Here is a 20,602-nt window from a genome sequence, read left to right on the forward strand (position 1 = left end):
GTATCTTGGCTATTGTTAGTAGTGCTGCAGTGAACATAGGTGTGCATATCTCTTTTAACACAAATTAGTGCTTTGGATTTCTTCGGATTAATACTCAGAATGGAATTGCTGAATCATAAAGTAGTTCTATTTTTAATTTTTTGAGAATGTGCCATAGTGGCTGCACCAATCTACAATCCCACCAACAGTGCACCAGCGTTCCCTTTTCTCCACATCCTCACCAACACTTTTGTTTGTTGATTTATTGATGATGGCCATTTTGACATGTATGAGGTGATATGTCATTGTACTTTTAATTTGCATTTCTCACATTATTAGTGATGTTGAGCATCTTGTCATATGTCTAATGGCCACTTGTATGTCCTCTTTAGCGAAATGTCTCTTCATGTCCTCTGCCCATTTTTTAATTGGGTTGTTTGTTTTCTTTTCAGTGTTGAGTTGTATGAGTTCTTGATAAACTATGGCTATTAAACCCTTATCAAATGTATCATTGACAAATATCTTCTCCCATTCTGTAGGCTGTCTTTCCATTTTGTTGATGGTTTCCTTTTCTGTGCAAATCTTTTTAGTTTGATGTAGTTCCATTTGTTTATTTTTTCTTTTGTTTCCCTGGCCTGAGGAGATAGATCAGAAAAAATATTACTAAGAGCAACGTCAGAAAGTTTACTGCCTATGTTTTCTTCTAGGAGTTTTATGATTTCAGGGCTTACATTTAAGACTTTAACCCATTTTGAGTTAATTCTTACATAAAGTGTAAGAAGGTAGTCCAGTTTCATTTTTTTCACATGTATTTGTCCAGTTTTCCTAACCCTATTTATTGAATAGACTGTCTTTACCCCGTTGTATATTCTTGTCTCCTTGTCATAGATTAAATAACTATATAGTTATGGGTTTATCTCCAGGCTCTCTATTTTGTTCCATTGATCTATGTGTCTGTTTTTATGCCACTATTGTACCATTTTAATTATTATAGCTTTGTCGTGTAGTTTGATATCAGTTATTGTGATTCCTCAAACTTTGTTCTTTCTCAAGATTGCTGTGGCTATTCGGGGTCTTTTGTGGTTCCATATAAATTATAAGATTATTTGGTCTTGTTCTGAGGAAAATGCCATTGGTATTTTGATAGGGCTTGCATTGAATCTATAGATTGCTTTGGGTAGTGTGGGCATTTTAACAATGTCAATTCTTCCTACCCATGAACACCGTCTATACTTTCATTTATTTGTGTCTTCTTCAATTTCTCTGAAAGCCATCTAATTACTTCACTCTTAATATACTAATTCTACTTTCTGTTTCATCAGAAATGAGCTAAGTGAGCTAAGTGCTCACAAAATACACTCCATGTCAGTGCTATATATGGACAGAATAAGGATAACAGATAATGCTACGTGTGTTTTTGTGTCTCATGAAAGTAGTAATCGTTAAAGAGTTCACAGTGTAGCTCAAAAATCAATCTAAGAACCTCTGAGGTCTGACAATTAAGTTCACGAACTCATCCTAGAAAAAAATGCTACATACACATTGCTGAATATCACTATGGTCACCTTCAATGTACTCCCCTTGGGAAGCTATACACCAACGCCAGTGCCTAGTCCACCCTTCAAAGCAATTTTGGAACTCTTTTTCTGGAATGGCCATCAGTTGTCATCATATTACACTTGATGTCCTGAATATCATCAAAATGTCTTTCTTTCAATATTTCCTTTATCTTTGGGTAAAGAAAAGAGTCATTGGGGGCTAGATCAAGAGAGTAGGGAAGGTGCTCCAATACAGTTATTTGTTTACTGACTAAAAACTCCCTGACAGACAGTGACGTGTGAGCTGGTGCATTATCATGATGCAAGAGCCATGAATTGTTGACAAGAAGTTCAGGTCGTCTAACTTTTTCATGCAGCCTTTTCAGCACTTCCAAATAGTAAAGTTGGTTAATTGTTTGTCCAGTTGGTACAAATTCTTAATGAATAATGCCTCTGATGTCAAAAAAGGTTAGCAACATCATTGCAACAAGTTCACAAACTTAATTGTCACACCTCATATGTTTTATCAATAATAATTCTATTCTTTTATGTTTTCTATGACACCAAGGAAAAGACAAATATAGTCTCAGGAGATCTATATTGTCCTGCAGTGAAGAGCATTACACATTATTTGGGAAATGAGATATGCTATTACATTTTTATCATATGTTACCAAAACACTCCAAAAATACATGCTGCTATTTATTGTTTCTATTTACCAGCCTCAATGTTACTGGCAGAAGAATACTTAGTAAAAATTTGAGCAGTGTGAACTGATAATGCTGATATCTTTTGTTTTAGGATGTATCAGGAATGCCAGCTCTGTGTTCTCCAATTTCCCAGGGAGGGTGTGGCTTTGACTATCGATTAGCCATGGCAATTCCAGATAAATGGATCCAGGTAAGATTTCCTGTAAATTATTTTTTTTTCCTGACTATGTATTATGTTGGTTTAGTTATTATTTATTTAATTTATTTCTTAGTTGTGATTATTAGTCACAGGTATAATAATTGAAGTACTAAATTCTCCCATAAGTGTGTTGATTCTTGTGCTTTTTCATAAGGTACTTTTCAAACTTCTAAAAGTTCTAATTTAAAGTATTCACGGTTGCACTATTCAGGCAATGGGAACATATGATTAATATAATTTTAGCTCTGTAAATGGAATTTTACATTATCAATGCAAATATGTGAAACTTCAGTGCTCTCACATTATAACTTCATCAATGCATCCATTTCTCCCTGCAAATCATCAATTAATGTAGAAGTTATTCCTTAATTCCCAGTACTTGCTTCATAGTATGGTCTTCCCTCAACATATTTGGATCCGTCCACTCCTTCATTCAGCATTTAAAAGTCCTCACCCTGTGTCAAGTGCTAAGAATTAATAATTATATGTAACACCTTACACTTCATTTCTGATACAATGCTATTAAATTTAATGGCAGTTCAAGTAGTGTGGATCGTCTTTCATCTCATTTAATGTTTGCTTACAGGACTAAAGTTGTTATGCAGACTTAGATTTGATATAGAACATTTTTGAGTGGCCAACTCCATAAGCTGAGGCTGGATATGTATAAGGAGTCAGATATATATCAAATAATCACAGCTTTCTGATGAGCCTTTTAGTACAGACGTGAACTGATGCCATGAGATACTAGAAGTGTAACTTTGCATAGAAAAAACCTAGAGCCGGCTCTGAAGGAAGTGGTTACTGCAATCACCTCTTAACAGTCTTTCCTGTACCTCCAGGTAGGTTTGTGCAATGCACAGCTATGACACTAAACCTCTACCAGCACAGCTTCTGCTTCTCCATTTATATTGACTCCTCGAACATTGTCCAGTCAAAAAACAAGTGTTTTGTAAAGATGGTTAGTCTTAGAAATCAAACATAAGCTTAAATACCTTGGAAAGTTGCTTTGTATTTGTTCTTTTTAAAAAAATGCTGTGGTCTTCAAATTTCTCACCTTGGTTTATCCACCCACCATCACTTACAATTTCTAATCTTTCACATAGGTTTTTTTCCCTAACAAGTACCAGATCTTACTTTTTTAACCTCCGATTGAAAAACCTTCACCAGTCTTTGCACAAATTCAAGAATAATCCAAGGTGTACATCAACCTAGAATGTTTTCCAAATTGCTCACAGTGGGATATTTTTTTCTTTTCTGTATAAATGATGGTGGTTATTATTATTTTTTTATTGTTTAACTTACTACACATTTTAGTACTTTGTATGTTCAAGGTACTGTACTGGGCAGTGCATCATACAAGTGAAAAATGTATCGTCTTTTCCTACGTTTAGGGTATAACTATGCTGCCTTCTTAGATTGTAAATTATCTGAAGGCAGATGCCATCTTCTCTGTTATGTAATTATTTAAAAATATTTTTGTGTCATAAAGATGGGCCTTTAGTTAATAAAACCAGAGTTAAAGTCAAATTAAAAAAAATACTCAGTGATTTTTCCTCCCCACTTTTTGTAAGTTGTGAATTTAAAAAATAATTGCAAACGTGACTATCATTCCCTCAACAGTCAATAAAACAAACAAAAGTATTAATGCAAATAACAACTGTACTCAGAATGTATATGGTATTCGTTCTTATTTACCCATAGGGTGTGGGTTAGATTAGCATGCTAGATTCCATTTATGGTTTTGTTGTTCACAAGCAAATTATTTTATACTTGTATGCTTTCAAAATCAGTAGTTTGGAATATCGTATTAGTTTAATTATTTGCTGAACAAATATTTGCCTATCTAAAATATGCCAAATTTGCTGTATGTCCTTTAATTGTAGTTGATTATTTTTATTATCTAATAATGTTCATGTAAAGGCGATATAAGCATTTAATTCATTCGTTTATTCATTGCTTCCACTCAATATTTATTGTGCTCCTAGAATTTTTAAATTATACATAAATATGTAATTAAACTTCTTATGTTGAGAAAATTGTAGATTAACATGCAGTTTAAGGAATAATTCAGTGAGATCTGATGTCCTCTTCACTAGTATCTCCCCAATGGTAACATCTTGCAAAGCTTTGGTACAATATTAGAACCAGGATACTGACATGATATGGTCAAGATTCAAAACGCTTCCATCACCACACAGGTCACGCTGCCTTTACAGCCACACCTGCATCCCCTCGTGGCTGCTTAACCTGCGGCAACCACTAATCTGATCTCCATTTCTATAATTTTGTCATTTCAAGAATGTTACATAAATGGAATCACATAATATGTAACCTTTATGGATTGCTATATTTTACTCAACAAAATTCTCTGGAGTTCTATTCAGGTCCTTGCATGTATCACCAGTGAATAGTATTCCATTGTATGGATGCTCCACACTTTGTTTAATCATTTGCCCATTAAAAGACATCTGGATTATTTCTAGATTTGGGGTATTATAAATAAAGCTGCTATACACTTTTGTGTACAGGTTTTTCTATAACCATAACTCATATTCTAGGATAAATTCTCATTTACTTTTATTACTCCAGGATAAATGCCCAAAAATGCAATTACTGGATAATAATAGTAGTTGGATTAATTTTTTAAGAAACTGTCACACAATTTTGAGTAGCTGTACCATTTTATATTCTCACCAGCAACATTGGAGAGAGATAGTTTCTGTACATCCTCGCACAATAGCACTTGGTATTGTCACTTATTTTTACTTCAGTCATTCTAATAGGTGTGTAGTGACATCTCACTGTGGTTTTAATTTGCATTTCCTTAATGGCTTGTAATAGTGAACATCTTTTCATGTGCTTATTTGCTTTCTGTGAATCCTCTTTGGTGAAATGTCTTTTCTTGTTGCTTGACCGTTTTCTAATTGGATCAATTTTTTACTGTGAAATTTTGAGAGTTTTTTATATATTCTACATTCAGCTGTTTTATTGGACACGTGGTTGACAAATATCTTCTCCCAGTCTCTTTACTTGTATTTTCATCCTCTTCCTTTGTGCTTTCACAGAGCAAAAGTTCTTTGTTTATTTTTACTTCGATGAATGCCAATTTATCTTTTTTTGTTTGTTTGTTTTTTCCATTTAGAGATCTCTCCTTCGGTGTCAAGTCCAAGAATTCTTTGACTTTCCTATGTTTTTCTATTAAACATTTTATAGTTTTACTTTTATATTTCTGAGTCCATGATCCATTTGGGTTAATTTCTGTACATTGTGTAATATTTAATCAAGGCTTTTTTTTTTTTTTTTTTTTTTTTTTTTTTACTGTGATGTCCAACTCTTCCAGCATGATTTGTTAAAGTCTCTCCACCTTCCGTTGAGTTGTTTTGTACATTTGTCAAAAATTAATTGGACAGATCTGTGTAGATCTATACATTAGCTTCAAATTATTGCTGTATCTAATTACCACAAACTTAGTGACGTATAAACACAAGTTTACTATCACACAGTTCTTACCTTTCCGTAGGTCACAAATCTGCAATGGGCCTTACTAGGCTAAGATCAAGGCATTGGTAAGGCTACATTCCTTCTATAGGGTCTGGCTTCCTTGCCTTTTCTAGCTTCTAAAAGCCACCTACATTTTTGGGCATGGCTCCTTCTTTCATCTTCAAAGCCAGCAAAGTAGCATCTTAAGATCTCTCTCTTACAATTCCTGTCTCTTTTTTCAGAAAAATCCCTGTAGCTACATTGGTATTCACAGATCCTGAGCATTGGGATGTGAACATCTATGGGTGGTCATTATTTTGCTTAACATTCTGCCCCCTGGAGCTCAGTGATTCACAAGCCATTATGGGGGATGGCTAAGCACATCTGAATTCCATAGGGGGAAAAAGAAGTCAACAAAGGAAGATACCAGCAGACCTGAACCCAATTTCCGGTACCAAATTCTGCATTTCTATTGCTGCGTAAGGAATTGCCACAAAGAATTGCCACAAACGTAGCAACTTAAAACATCACTCAGTTATTATCTCATGGTTTCTTCTGAGGACATCCATCGTATTCAGAGGTTTCACCCACACTCTAGGTAAAGGCTTACACAAAGGGGTGAATATGAGGTAGCAGGACTGGTGGAAGGCAGCCTTGAATTTTGCCTACATAGTTCAGTTGACACTTTGAACAGACAAATGAGCCCACAGAGACAGCCTGTGTTGAGTAAATGAGAAGGGGCTCTTTTGAGGACATAACTTTGAGGAGCAGCAGCTTTTATAGGATAGGCTGCGGAAGAGACTTTGCAGAATGCCTAGAGTGGTGGGAAAACACAACAAAGCAATCAGGAGTTGCACAGTGGTAGACTAAGAAGGAAAACATTTTAGGGGGAGGAGAGGCATCACCTTGTCAACACATACAGTTAGTATTTGCCTAAGAAAGAGCAAGGTCATTTGAAATCTTGGCAAGGTCACTTGCATTGAAGAGGTGTTAGCGGGGCCAGAAGCCAGATTGAAGACTGACTGGCAAATGAAGTGGACACAAAAATGTATTGTGTGTTCAAATGACAATTATTTCATAATAGTCTTTGAACTTTGAAGTAATAGTTCTTTTATCAATTATCGTTTTTAAAGAATGGACCACAATACTATCCCTGCTACTTTTTTTTTAACCCAACCTAAAAATATAGCTAGTATATCTCTGCCTTGTAAAAGTTACAGAATTATATTGAACAACACTTTTCTGTAGTTATTAATCAAGAGGTAGTTTTTGTTACAGGGGAAAAAAAGATTACAAAAATCCTCAAGTGCAATGATCAAACTATGTGAACACCGTTACTTGGACAGTCTGCTTAAAAGCTGTGATTTCAGTAAAAGGTTAAACAAAGATATCTTTGCTATGTGGGTGTGCTTGTATCTGCGTGTCACATAATTTATATCGATAGGATGTATACCTTCAGGTTGGGATTTAATGTGAAAACAGTGATTTATGCAAATTATTTTCTCTCTCTCATCTAGCTACTGAAAGAGTATAAAGATGAAGATTGGAATATGGGCAATATAGTGTTCACACTCACAAACAGACGCTACCTTGAAAAGTGCATTGCTTATGCAGAGAGCCATGACCAGGTATATGAATGTTTATAGTTGCGTATTTCTCTCTTCCTCTCTCTTTCTCTCCTCTCTCTCTCTGTCTCTCTCCCACTTTCCCACATGCTTCTATTTATTTACATATGTAAAAATAAATTTCTATAGTCTAATACAATTAATATAACTTATTATTATATCTATCTACATCTATCTGTGTCTTTATATGAAAACTACTTGCAAAACATTTTAAAATTATTTTGTAGATCTATAAATTCCAGCTTCAAAATGCAGTGCTATTTTTACCCAGCCAAACTCTAATTAAAAGATAGTAAAGGACAGTTGCAAGTGCTATCTTTTGTATTTTCCTTTGTTGTAATGAGAGGAATGTTTTTGCTGATCCAGGTAAATTTTAATTTTCCATTTTTGGTTTCCTTCTAGAAGTTTTCTTTTATGCCTTTCTTTTATGCTTTCACCATTTTTTTCCTGTCATCACTAAAATCTCCTGCTAATTGATCACTGTCCCCTCAGCTTCCGCCCCTCTTCTCTAATGTATTCTGAGGTATTTTGAAGAACAAAGCGCGTTTTGTCAACGGAGATCTTATCTTTTGAGTTAAGCTCATCATTCAAGTTCACACTTATCCTGGCCTGAGCCAAAGTGTCTACCTTCATTCTCTGCTCAATTCTCCAAGCATTCATTCCTCAGTGCTGTAAAATTCCCACCCATTCAGAACAGGTCACACACTTTCCAGTCACGTACTTTTCCCCACACACCTGCCATTCTTGCTTCACCTGGGGAGCTCCTACAAAACACCCAGTGCCTTGGCTCAGATACAATATTCTCCCTGAAGCTAGTGTCAGGTGTGCAGGGTAAGAATAATTGCTCCGTCCTCCATGTTCTGAGCATGGTTTAGGGAGAAAATGTATTTTTATACCTTTGTATTTCCAGCCTCACTATTGTGACTGCTTCTAGTAGTCACTCAATAAACATAAACGGGTGGGGGAGGCCATTTAGCTATTGAAAGCTGTATTGATCCTCATAAACACAAACAACATACAATGTACTCTTTGTATATTAAAAACGAGACAGGAAAAAGTTTTGAATTATTTGCAGTATATGTGTACTGAGAAAATTGAAGCTCAAACAATAAGCTTTTCTGTCATTCAGCAGAAATTAACTATTTAAGGTAAAAGGGTGATCTTTTAGGTGTCTCCTCTAATTAGTAAGAAAGTGGAAGGACATAGATCAGAAGTCAGCTGCAAAGACCCATGGGCCAAATTCTGCCTGCTTCCTGGTTTTGTGAAGTTAATTGGAACACAGCCATGCTTATTCATTTATATATTGTGTATAGCTGCTTTTGAGACATAATGGCAGATTTAAATAGTTAAGACAGAAAGTGACCAATAATGCCTAAAATATGTCCTATTTGGCCATTACAGAAAATCTGCTGGCTCATGAACTAGATATACACTAAATTGTGCATCTTCCAAATCATGGCAGGGCTGTCTTTTCAACTTAAATTGGCCGGAGAGCAGATCCAATGAGTATAAAAACACCAGAACTAAAATACAACAAAATAAGAAATGAATAATATTAATTTTCTTTTCATTAATTAGGATGGGGGAAGCCACTCGTCAAACACCTAACAATATGAAAACTAAAATACATACATAAATTGTATCTTTCTATTGCAAGCTCCTAGCGGTTGTAGCACGTTTTGAGCTTTCAATATACGGTATGCCCATTTTATATGAATGAATGAATGAATGAATGAATGAATGAATGAATGAGTAAGTGGAATAAACAAATTGAAGGTGAAATTGATAGATTACTTTCAAAATTTTCTTCACAAATGTACAGAAACATTATAGATTTACCAAGAATTATTTTATCCTTTAAAGATTTAGATGATTCTACCTTGTATTACAAATTGTCGGGAATGTACAAAAAGATGCAAGTTGCCTAGTTCTTTCTAAAATCAAATGTACAAATAAATCTTATAAAGTTATACATATGTATATTTATGAAATGGATAATATGGAAATGTGTACATCATAGTAAAAATCTAACAGAAGTTATCAAAATGATTTTGTAACAGAATAAGAGATTATAGAAGTATACCCAGTTACACATAAAAATATAATTAAATAATTCTGAACAAGGGGAAAGGGCAAATTTTTAAAGAAATATTGCTGTCTAATCACAATTTCATAAATCTAGCTGTATCTTATATGCATTATTTTCAAACTTGTTTTAACATACCACCCTATTTTTTTAAATTAAATTTTATTGGGGTGACAATTGTTGGTAAAGTTACATAGCACCACCTATTTTCAAACTAAGCTTATATGGAACTCTAAGTTATATGTCAGATTGAAGCTGCATTTTATTGGTACATGTATTATTAGTCTGATAGGGCTTTCATAACAAAATACCACAGAGTAGCTTAAATGACAAATTTATTTCTTATGGTTCTGGAGGCAGAAAGTACAAGATCAAGGGGTCAACAGATTTAGTTTCTTCTGAGACCTCTCTCGTGGGCTTGCAGATGGCCGTCTTCTCTCTGTGTTCTCATGTGGTCTTGCTCTGTGCACCGTCATCCTCGGTGTCTTTTCGTATAAGAACACCACTCATATTGGATTCGGGCCTGCCCTATGACCTCACTTAACCTTGATTACCTCTTTAAAGGCCTTATCACCAAATATAGTGACATTATCCCTTAGGACTTCAACATGAGTCGGAGTGGAGGGGGGCACAATTCAGTCCATAACAGTACACATTTTTTTCTGTTTTGATTTAAAATATTTACCTGGAAGTTAAAGAACAAAGAGGCTGCTTTGATAAAGCAAAGAAACCAAAACAAAAACCAAATGAACTCAAGTAATATAGATGACAATTGCCATCTGATCAAACTTTGAGAATTCTTGTGTCAAGAACCATATTCTTAGTGAACTCTTTCTTGGCGCTCAAACTAAGGACAAAATTATAACAGGTTTGTAAGTAAAAATATTTTTCTAAAAATGAAAATAATTATAATAGGGTAATGAGATCACAGTTTAAGCTGTATTATATGTTTCACTATACATACATTATTTTTTTCAATGAAGAACACTTTGCATTAGTTAGCTGTTTTTAACCATGAATAATTCAGATTATTAAGAGACCTCTCTTCTACTCAGCATGTTTCTGAGTTACTTTCCCCATTTATCAATTGTTACAGTTTCATGTAAAACAAATTTCAGCTTAAATGAAAAATTGAATGAGAAAGCAAAATTTACGTTTTAAAAAAAAGTCGTCAATCCTCTGCTGAAGGGGAGGATAGTCCACTGTATTATATTCATATACATATTATATATAAATACATATATAAATACATATGCTTATATAAATATATGTACATAGAAATTATTTTTTAGAAACTTACATTCTTTCAAAACAAATAAATTCATGGTATGCAAACTATTTCAAAAATCTATTTAGTATGCTCAACATTATAATAAATATTTATTCTAATTTCAGATAATTTGAAGCATCCTCTCAGGTATAACAAATAGGTGGCTTATCACAAGTTTTTCACCAAGCACTTTTAAAAATAAAAATCAGTCCTGAAAATATATGTGTCAATCGCTAACATGTTTTACCAGCTCACCTTCAACACGGAAAGAAATTATTGGAAAATACATAAAATTAATGGAATTAACACACCTCTCCTACATTGTTTTCCACCCTGTGTAATCTATCGTGTTATTTTAGTGTAAATCAGAGCTGACTAGGACCTATTCTTTGTATTTATCTCAGTGACTTTTACTTCTCTAGGCACTCGTTGGGGATAAGTCACTGGCATTTTGGTTGATGGATGCTGAAATGTATACCAACATGAGTGTTCTGGCCCCTTTGACTCCAGTTATCGATCGTGGAATACAGCTACATAAAATGATTCGACTCATTACTCATGCACTTGGCGGTGAAGGCTATCTCAACTTTATGGGTAAGTGTGGGTTGAACACATATCCAATCTATGTTTAAAATGTGAACTATTAGGTTGGTGCAAAAGTAATTGCGGTTTTTGCAATTATTTTTAACCTTTTAAACCACGATTACTTTTGCACCAACCTAATAATATTACATATGTATAAGTCACGTAGAATATTTTGATTTGGCTGTTTAGATTTAAAATACAAAATTACAGCTGTATGTATGTACTATACTATCATGGGTAAACTACAAAAACTAAATTAAGATTGTTATACTAATATACTACATGAAGCAAAAGTAGTCTAATAGCTGGTATTTTATTCAATATTGTTGACAAGTGAAGTATTTTTAAAACCTCAAATTATGATTTGGAATTTAATCATTCTGGGTCTGTTGAATTATTATAGTGTTTATACATTAAACATAAGAAAGAGGAAATTGTCATGTGGTAACATACTATGCTAATATAATTGGTTTTCTTTGAGGTAATTGTACACCAGTATATTTGCATTATAAATTTGAAATCAATGGCCCAGGATACTGTGATGGTTAAAAAAAATATTTTAAAAAGTACAAGAAAAAAATGAGTATTCAAAGATCATCAGTGTCTGCAGGATCTTGAATGATAAAATATAGAAATCAACGAATACAGTTTTCTGTTCTATTTGGTTAACAACGACCATTTGAACATGTGAATTTTAGGAGATATTGTCAGCTTTTAGGCTAGAGAGAGACAGACTGGTAACTGCATATAAGAGACTGCCTTTTCTACAGTGAAAGCCTTAGTGCTACAAATTAATTCATTTGTTTCTGGATGTTTTTATAGAGAATCTCAGATTGGAGTTTTAAAAGCTTCAGTTTGTGTTAGCTCAAGGTTAGAAAGCCAAACCCAGTAAACCACTCGCTAATGCATGACTACCATTGGGTGCACTGCTCTTCTCTTAGGATCATCAAAATTTGTTACTATTCCTAACCCTCCCGGAAGTTTCCATCCCGACCTGTGAGGCTGCACCATCATGCCCCCCAAGCATCATTATGCCGCCCAAGGCCAGATTTCCTAGGCAGACTTAGGAGGCATTGTATCTATAAGTAAAATCAGCCTGTGTTCCTTAAAAGTAACTTGTCCTCTCTGACTCAATGAGCATCATTCACAAATATGACCATTCCAGTAAAGCCTTAGTTGCACAATCATTTTATTAAATTATATTCTGATAAAAAGGTAGACTCTATGAGCCTGTGGAAATAACTATGTCACCATGTAAAGTAAGGAGAACTGGGGTTCGGGGAGGGTTAGTGAAAGATTTTTAGATGTTTTATTTCATTTACAAAAGCAGAGTTTATTAAGTTGTTACAGTCTATAGATAGCTTAAGGGAAAAAACGAAGGACTACCTTATATACTTGGAAACTAAAACCATTTTTCAAACAGAGAATCAAAATAAAATAAGACCTCTAAGTCCGTGCAGTCAGTCCTAAATAATTAATTCTTGAGGCCCACAGCATCTGAAAATTCTAGAAATACGACTCAGTCTGTTGCTTTAGTCTGGAAGTTGTGAAAAACTATTAAATATATGACTACCTGGATAAATTTAACACTCAGGCGCGTAAGAGTCCAGAGTTCAGTAGTTTGAAGTATCTACTAGGCTCCTGTTCCTGAAACTGTCCTTCTTTGTTGAAGACAGTGCTAGCCTGTAGAGTATAACAGAGTCTCCAGGCAAGCATCAATGTAAAACCTAACTGTTTGCAGATGGCAGACTTAATGGCCCTAGTTAATTTAACACTGATAACTTTTACATAAGGAAGGAATGATGAAAGTTCATAATGAGAACTCTTTCCTGAGTCTTGGTCAGTATTTTCCCTGAGGGTATAAAGAGATCAAGGGCAGCTTGGGTGTTGACAGACCTTCAGAAACTTAATAAACTTTGTGAAATATTTATATTAATATCCTATTAACTGTGTATATTCAACCTAGGGTAGGCTGAACATCTGTTCTATTTTGGAAATTCTTCCCATGGAACTTTCAACAATAACATGATCAATCAATATATTTCTTGCATCTCTTTCTATAAAAGGCCTATAAATTGACTGTATTTGTGGTATCAGATATAATTTTGATATAGGACTCAGAGATCTTTTGAAGTTTTATTCTGACTTTTGTCCTTGAAACAAATGGCTTCTAATGCTTAGCTCCAATACAGCACCATTTTTTTTGTATTCCTTCTATCTCAGTATATTAAGTAAATCTTGCATTTCTCTACCAACTTTAAAATAAATAATCTCCAAATGGCTCTAATTTCTTATTATTCATGTTGTTTTATGAGATTTCATATTTCCTCCTGAGCTATATATTTGATCCACTTTTTGGTCATGTCAGTGTCCTGTTTAATGGCTTCAGAGATTACAGTATCCTCTGGCTGACCCGTAAGCCTCACAGGAATCAGCTCCATGGGTCTCCCTGTTGATTCTTCTGCTCCAGCCAAACAAGCCTTCTTTCAGGTCATTGAATGTATCAACCTCCTTCTACTCTGAACTCTCTACTTCTTGCCATTCTCACTCTTGGAATATCTCACTCCAACACTCCCTCCCTGTCCCGACCACATCCTTCACCTACAAGGCTCATTTCCTTAGGGAGGGTTTTCCTAAAGCCCCCAATGATGCTAGTTTTCCTTTTAGATATTTTTATAGCAGTGTATACTTACCTTTCACGGCACTTAACCAAATTACATTAGAAAAACTATTACATATATGATTCCCTTGATGAAATTAAAACTCAGTGAAAAATAGAGGTCATCTGTACCTTATTCACAATTATATCTCCAGGAATTAGTAACAAGTAGCACAGTAATCTAACACATCACAAGGCTTTGACATTTTCTTGGAAAAGGATATTAGCTGTATATATATATATATATATATATATGTATATGTATATATATGTATGTATATATATATATATGTATGTATATATATATGTATATATATATATGTATGTATATATATATGTATGTATATATATATGTATGTATATATATATGTATATATATATATGTATGTATAATATTACCTTATAATATTTTCAGCTGTAGTTCATTAGCTGCAATCACCAGTTGTAGTTTTAAGCAAAGTAATTTTTTTTTCAAGTGGTATATAAAAAATTAATATTTAAAAAGATCAATTTAAGAAATTCAAGACTGAGGAGCAACCTGGTTGTTTACTCATGTTTTAGGCATTTTTCAATTTCTTAGCTTTCTGGAATTTTAATTTTATTTCTCCCTAGTAGAGAAAGAGTGAGTTAAAAGAAGTAAGAAAATAACACATATTTGCAATTTTTTAATTAAACCATGTTTACATAAATTTGTCAGGCATTTAAATATGTGTTCTATTATCAAAAATGATTAAGATAAATAATATATTTTCTCAGAATGATATTAGTTTGGCTGTTTTGTTTTACATACTCCTGAGTTTAAAAAATTATTTTACTGTGGTTAAATCAGAGGAATATTCACTATGAATTTTTTGATTTGCTATTTTAATTGGTAATGAATAAATAAACTTATATTTCCTACTCTTCTGTCATATAATCATATGAAAGTATCAAATATAGAAGAGGGAAGCAGGGATGGCTAAGTTATTTTTATATTTTCATATCACTGATCATAAGAGAGTTTATTTATTGACGTATCATTTCTGTACGTTCTAAAACATTTTCATATGCATCATCTTACTTAATCTTCATAAAGTTTTTCTTTCTTTATACTGCCCCTTAGTTCAAAAGAGACCAGGGGTGAAAGTTAGGCAAATACTAAAATATGCTAGGTAGACATTACAAGTCCTGTTGTGCTAAAACTGCAATTCGAAGAGGCAAAGGGACATGCCTAACTTTGTACAAACTAGACAATGACAGCAGCTGGTTGGTTGTTTTTTCTGATTTCCAATTTGAGTGAATTATTAGGTTAGCCACCAGAGGATAATTAATGAATACCTTTTTGGGGAAAGGTAGAGCATAGTGGTTAAGCAAACTGGGTGGGAATCTAAGCTTTCTGTCTGTGTGACAGGGGTAAGTTGATCATCACTTGAGCCCACACCCATATCTGCTCATTGGTAAAATGGAGTGGTGCCTGCCTCAGGATTGTTTTAAAGGTGAGATGATTTAATACGTATACAAGACTAATAATATTCCCAGGCACATAGCTCTTAGTTAACTTGTAGTTCAATATAAATTTAATTTTAAATTAAATTTTCTACTACTATTTTTAATATTATTAGTTATTCCATTAAATATATGGTTGCAGAATGCTGACTTTCCAAATCCATCTAAGAGTGTTTCTTTAGAATCTTGTCTGATGGTACATTGTTTAACATAAAAGTTTCTTAAAATGTTTATTTCCTCTTTAAAATAACAGAAAAGTAATAAGTGTTTGTTAAAAAATCAAATGACATTTTCCCAGTTGATACTATGTGGCAAATTAAGTCATTTCTTCAGTCAGTTTCACCAAGAGTAAATATTACTTTTTTTTCCCGTTTAATTTGCAGTGACATTTGCTGAATGTTGCTGTGAAAACACCTTAGCATTCCTGTGTGAAGAGGTCTGAGAGTTGCCTCAACTAGTTTTCATTTCTAGGATGAGCCAATATCATATTGATAAGTTAGCGTTTATTATGTATCGTATTATATGGCGTCTGTGCATGATTCTGTGTAAGCATTGGATAACACTTAATATGTTTTTTTCTGGCATACCTGTACACAGCATTGAGAGAGAGAGAGAGAGAGAGAGAGAGAGAGAGAGAGAGAGAGGTTAAATTGATTTAAGGCAAGTTCAATTTAAAAAGTTAGTGAATTTGAGATATGTATCAATTTAAACTATAAATTTTGTGTATTTATAATACATTCTAAAATGTGTTGTAACACAAATTTATAAAGTTCCTTCATGCTTCAGACGTTTATATGCGTCTGCTATGTACCAGGTATTGCCAAGTGGTGGATATTCTGAGTTGAAAATAGTTCTTGTCCTCAAGGTCTCAAAACTCAAAAGGAAATACAGACAAGTAAACAGCCAAATATCTTTATGCTCCTACATGCACCAGATACAGTGATGAGATCAGCAGAGAATGCCATGTCAGTATGGGGAAACTAGGTGAGGAGATTGTTGGTGAGATGTATGAGTGGCTTCAGCCAGCCGGACTCAGAATACAAAGGCACAAGAAACCCATGCAATTGAATCAGTGAAAGTTTACATAGGAGAGGGCTGAAGCAATGGAGTGAGATTAAAGTCACTTGGGAATATTAAACTTAAAATAAATGAAAAAATTGGGGCCTAAGGAAATCAATTTAAAGGTCATTCATTGATTGGTTTAATGAAAAATGTGGTTCTCAGTCACTTTAAAATATCATGAACTCTTCAGTAAGAAAAATCTGATATTGATAGTTAAATGGTTTTATGGTTTATTTTTTCTCTATTAATATAACTGAAAGGATATAGATTAGAACAAGTAAGATGTGTTATTGTTGATAACCTATATGGATATGTTTTTATAACCATTGGTTGTTTAATGATGTTTAACTGCTGGTTAAAAATAAATATAAAATGAAACACATCTGCTTTACACATAGGATGACCTCAGTGAATACATGTTAATCACATGTAGATTAACTGCTAAAGTAATTCAAAGAAAAAAATGGGGCTAGAGATATATTATGCACAGTTTGCTTGTGGTTATCTGGTTATAATGGAAGTGCTATCCTGTCCTAATCCAGTCATCTGAGGCAGAGGAAGTGGTCACATGGCCTCATCACATGACCCCTCAGGAATTGCTGTAAAGACATGTGGTTAGACAGACAAATGAGAGACTAGGTCCAGTGATCACAGTACCAGGAAAAACCACCACTATTGATCCTGCAGTTTAGTTCCATATAATACCAGGATAATGGCATTGATAGTATTTTTTTTTTTAATTAAGACTGCTTGAAATTGTATAAAAAGAGGAGAAACTAAGTATTTAATTCATTTAAAATATAAACAGAAACAAACATTTTTAAATATTTTACTTGATATCTTAAAATATCAAGTAAAGCATAAACTAAAATGTAAGTACTAAGCACATATCTTGTTGATTTAATATATTGGCAGACAAAGCAGAATGGAATTTTAAGAAATGTCATCATTGAGTTGCAAGTCTTTTTTTTGTGTGTGTGTGAAAAAATTTCTGGCTTTTCAGAAAGCTCTTTGTAACCCTATCATAGGTGGAGTAATGCAAAGAAGAAAGTTACACTGGACTGCTAACTTGAAATATTTTCTTCACTGTCATGCAATCAGGTGTCTTAGCTAGTAACTTTAAAACAACTTTTGTTTTTGTTTTTTTACTTTGTTCTGCTCTTTATCTTTTTTTTTTTTTGTTTGTTTTTTTTTTTTTTTGGTGAGGACTTCAATCTTCTTATTGAATTGAGACCTTGTTGCCAGTTTTGTTTCAAAGGAAGTTTTTTATCCCCCTCTCCCCATTTTGGTACTATATCATCTCCTTTAATTTCACCATATATACAGATAGAGATTCAAATGCAGAGTGACCTGAATCACTTTAGATACTGTGATGTTCATATTCCACTTGTTCAGCAGACCTTTGAACTCAAGTAAGAATTATTCTTGGCAATGGAAGCTTTGCTTTCTTGGTTGTCATTTTCTTTTTCCTCTTGGGGATATAGTGTTTTAGAAGAACATTATCTAAGTGAGTACACCTTCACTCGATTTGGTATTTTAATGTTGCATATAACTCTCTGGATATATCTCAAAACATAAATGGTTTAAATTTCTCATTGAAAATATATTAAACTAGCAGAGTTAAATCAATAAAACTCGCAATGTTTCACTACTATAATACAGCACAGCAGTCCAGAAAACGGAAAACACATGTTGTAATCATAAAACACGCATTCCTCATGACATCAGATGGTAATGTATAAACTGAAATGTCAGAAATAATCTGGAATCAATGGGACACATTGATTTGTTTGCTCGTTCATTCATTTATTCATTCAAGTTAAACTCATTGTTTCCATGTCAATTTCTGGACACAGGTGTGGGTTGGTTGTTAAGTGGATTTGTGTGAGGGTAAAGAAGTTCATGCCTGATAGCTTTTATATTCTCAGCGAGGTCATCATTAGAGAGTGGAAGGAGTAAGCGGCATTTGAGACAAAAAGGAGAAGCATGAAATGGACATCTCCAGGTGTGGAAATACTAGAGAACCATAGTAGGATATCTAGATAATATTGAATGCTCATTTGAGATTTGTAATCAAGGCTATAAATTGAATCACCATTTTGGTTGTGTGACTTTTTTCCTAGAAGGCCATGGTTGATCGAGGTTTGGAGTTTTGTCAGAAATCTCTCAAAAAGAGGAAAGTGTTTTTGAAAGTATTAGGAAATAACTCATATTGAACCAATAAATCTACTGGTTCTTGAAATTGCACATTGAATGACCTGGGGAGTTACAAAAGATACTAGGAATTGTTGGTTGAGTTGGTCTTGGTTGTAACCTGGGCTTTGTAATTTTAAAAAATATTTCCAGGTTATTCGTAAGGCAAGGGAAGAGAGAATTGCATAAGGATATCAGAGATATAGAAACTTCTTCAGTTACAGGACAGAAATTGCAGAGGCCATAGTAGGAGGAAGAAAAGGGCAGATGGGATATATAACGGTATGTGGTTAAGTCCACCTGTCCATGAATGGCCAGGGGGCTGGGCTTGGACTTCCTGTAGCAAACAGGGCAGACAGGAATGGGACTGCCCTTGGAATTTTACTGACTGATATGGAGAAGCGTTTTCAAATACATTTTTATCAATAGATAAAATTTAAATCAGAAGCCTTTTCTGCGTTTCATATATTGTTTGTTTTATTTATAAACAAAACAAAATCATGACTAGAGAGCAAACAGTTTTTTGTTCATAATGTGGGTCATCAATATGTTGTACTACTTTCTTGTTTAGGACTCTTATTACCATGGTGTTATTCTAGTCTCTGTAATGAGTGATACCTGTAGAGAAAGAGGCATAATTACAATCTGGCAATTTTCTCTCTCAGCAGTATTTTGAAATTTCCATTACTAAATATGAAGGATTTTCTCAGTATGATTATATTGTATTTTGACGTTTGAAATTCTGTGGGACATTCTTTAATGAATATGTTACATTCTCCCTAAAGCCACAGGGGATGTTGGATGGATTTTGTCCGAAATGTCAGTCTGCATTTAGTGATAGCTACGTTATACTTGAATATAAATGTGTGATCTTACTGCAGTTGTCCATCTGTGATTGTTTTGTGTCAAACTTGTAAAGTCTTCTTCTTTTTGATAGATAGGAATACAATAAAAATTTAAATGTCTTCCTGCTAAGTGCTGGAATTGAAGCAGTTATAAGAAGACAAAATGCACTCTCCAGAACAGTGGGAGTGCTAATTTTTGGCATTTCCTCTTAGCTTGTTGAGGCAAGTTTACTGAACGTAACATGACTAGTAGAGGTCTATAAAACTGAGCTGTGAAAAACTGCATAATTCTCAATAGGAGCAGTTGTAAAATGGCTTGAAGCCCTGTTAAAATGCTCAGAGACACAAATAGCATCTATTTTAAATGGCACAGACTTAAAAGTAATGGCCCTGATTTGATTTACAGCACACTGATAACCAATTTTAGCTGGCGTTTAATGAGAACTTACCATCGGTACGATATTGTGCTAAGAGTTAAGGAAGTGCTGCTGTAATTACCTGGAGAGCTTTATAATGCCGAAGCTGGAGCCCCACACAACCGTTCAAGCTACAGCCATTGAGCATGGGGCTTTGGCAGTCGGGCTTTTAAAAAATCTCACCAAGTGATTTTAATTTGTGGGGATACAACATAGAGATCCACTGATGGAGGGTAATGGAAAAATGAAAGTTGGGCCACAGAGAGATCCAGACTGTAAGAGAATCACTGGAGTGATGGAATCTCTTGTCCTTTCCTCATGTGATTTAAATGCCCTCCTCAGTACTGGAAGTGTTCTTTCTGCCAGGTTAATTTTCACAGCAGCACGTCTAAATTTTGATTATAACTGGGGAGAAGAGTCACGTTAGAGAAACTTCATCTTGACTTACTAGAGAATGTTTCTGATGT

The 20,602-nt window shown here is 34.1% G+C and overlaps 1 protein-coding gene across 1 annotated transcript in view; it reads left to right on the forward strand.

The window, feature by feature from the left end:
* Window positions 1-20,602, forward strand: part of GBE1 (1,4-alpha-glucan branching enzyme 1) — a 253,758-nt gene that overhangs the window by 177,075 nt on the left and 56,081 nt on the right. The window contains exons 10-12 of the mRNA XM_019732062.2: window positions 2,319-2,417; window positions 7,427-7,537; window positions 11,313-11,484. Coding sequence (XP_019587621.2) covers window positions 2,319-2,417; window positions 7,427-7,537; window positions 11,313-11,484 — 382 coding nt within the window. The remainder of the gene's footprint in view (window positions 1-2,318; window positions 2,418-7,426; window positions 7,538-11,312; window positions 11,485-20,602) is intronic.

Source organism: Rhinolophus sinicus, linkage group LG01 (assembly GCF_036562045.2).
Source record: "Rhinolophus sinicus isolate RSC01 linkage group LG01, ASM3656204v1, whole genome shotgun sequence".
Classification (NCBI taxonomy): Eukaryota; Metazoa; Chordata; class Mammalia; order Chiroptera; family Rhinolophidae; genus Rhinolophus; species Rhinolophus sinicus.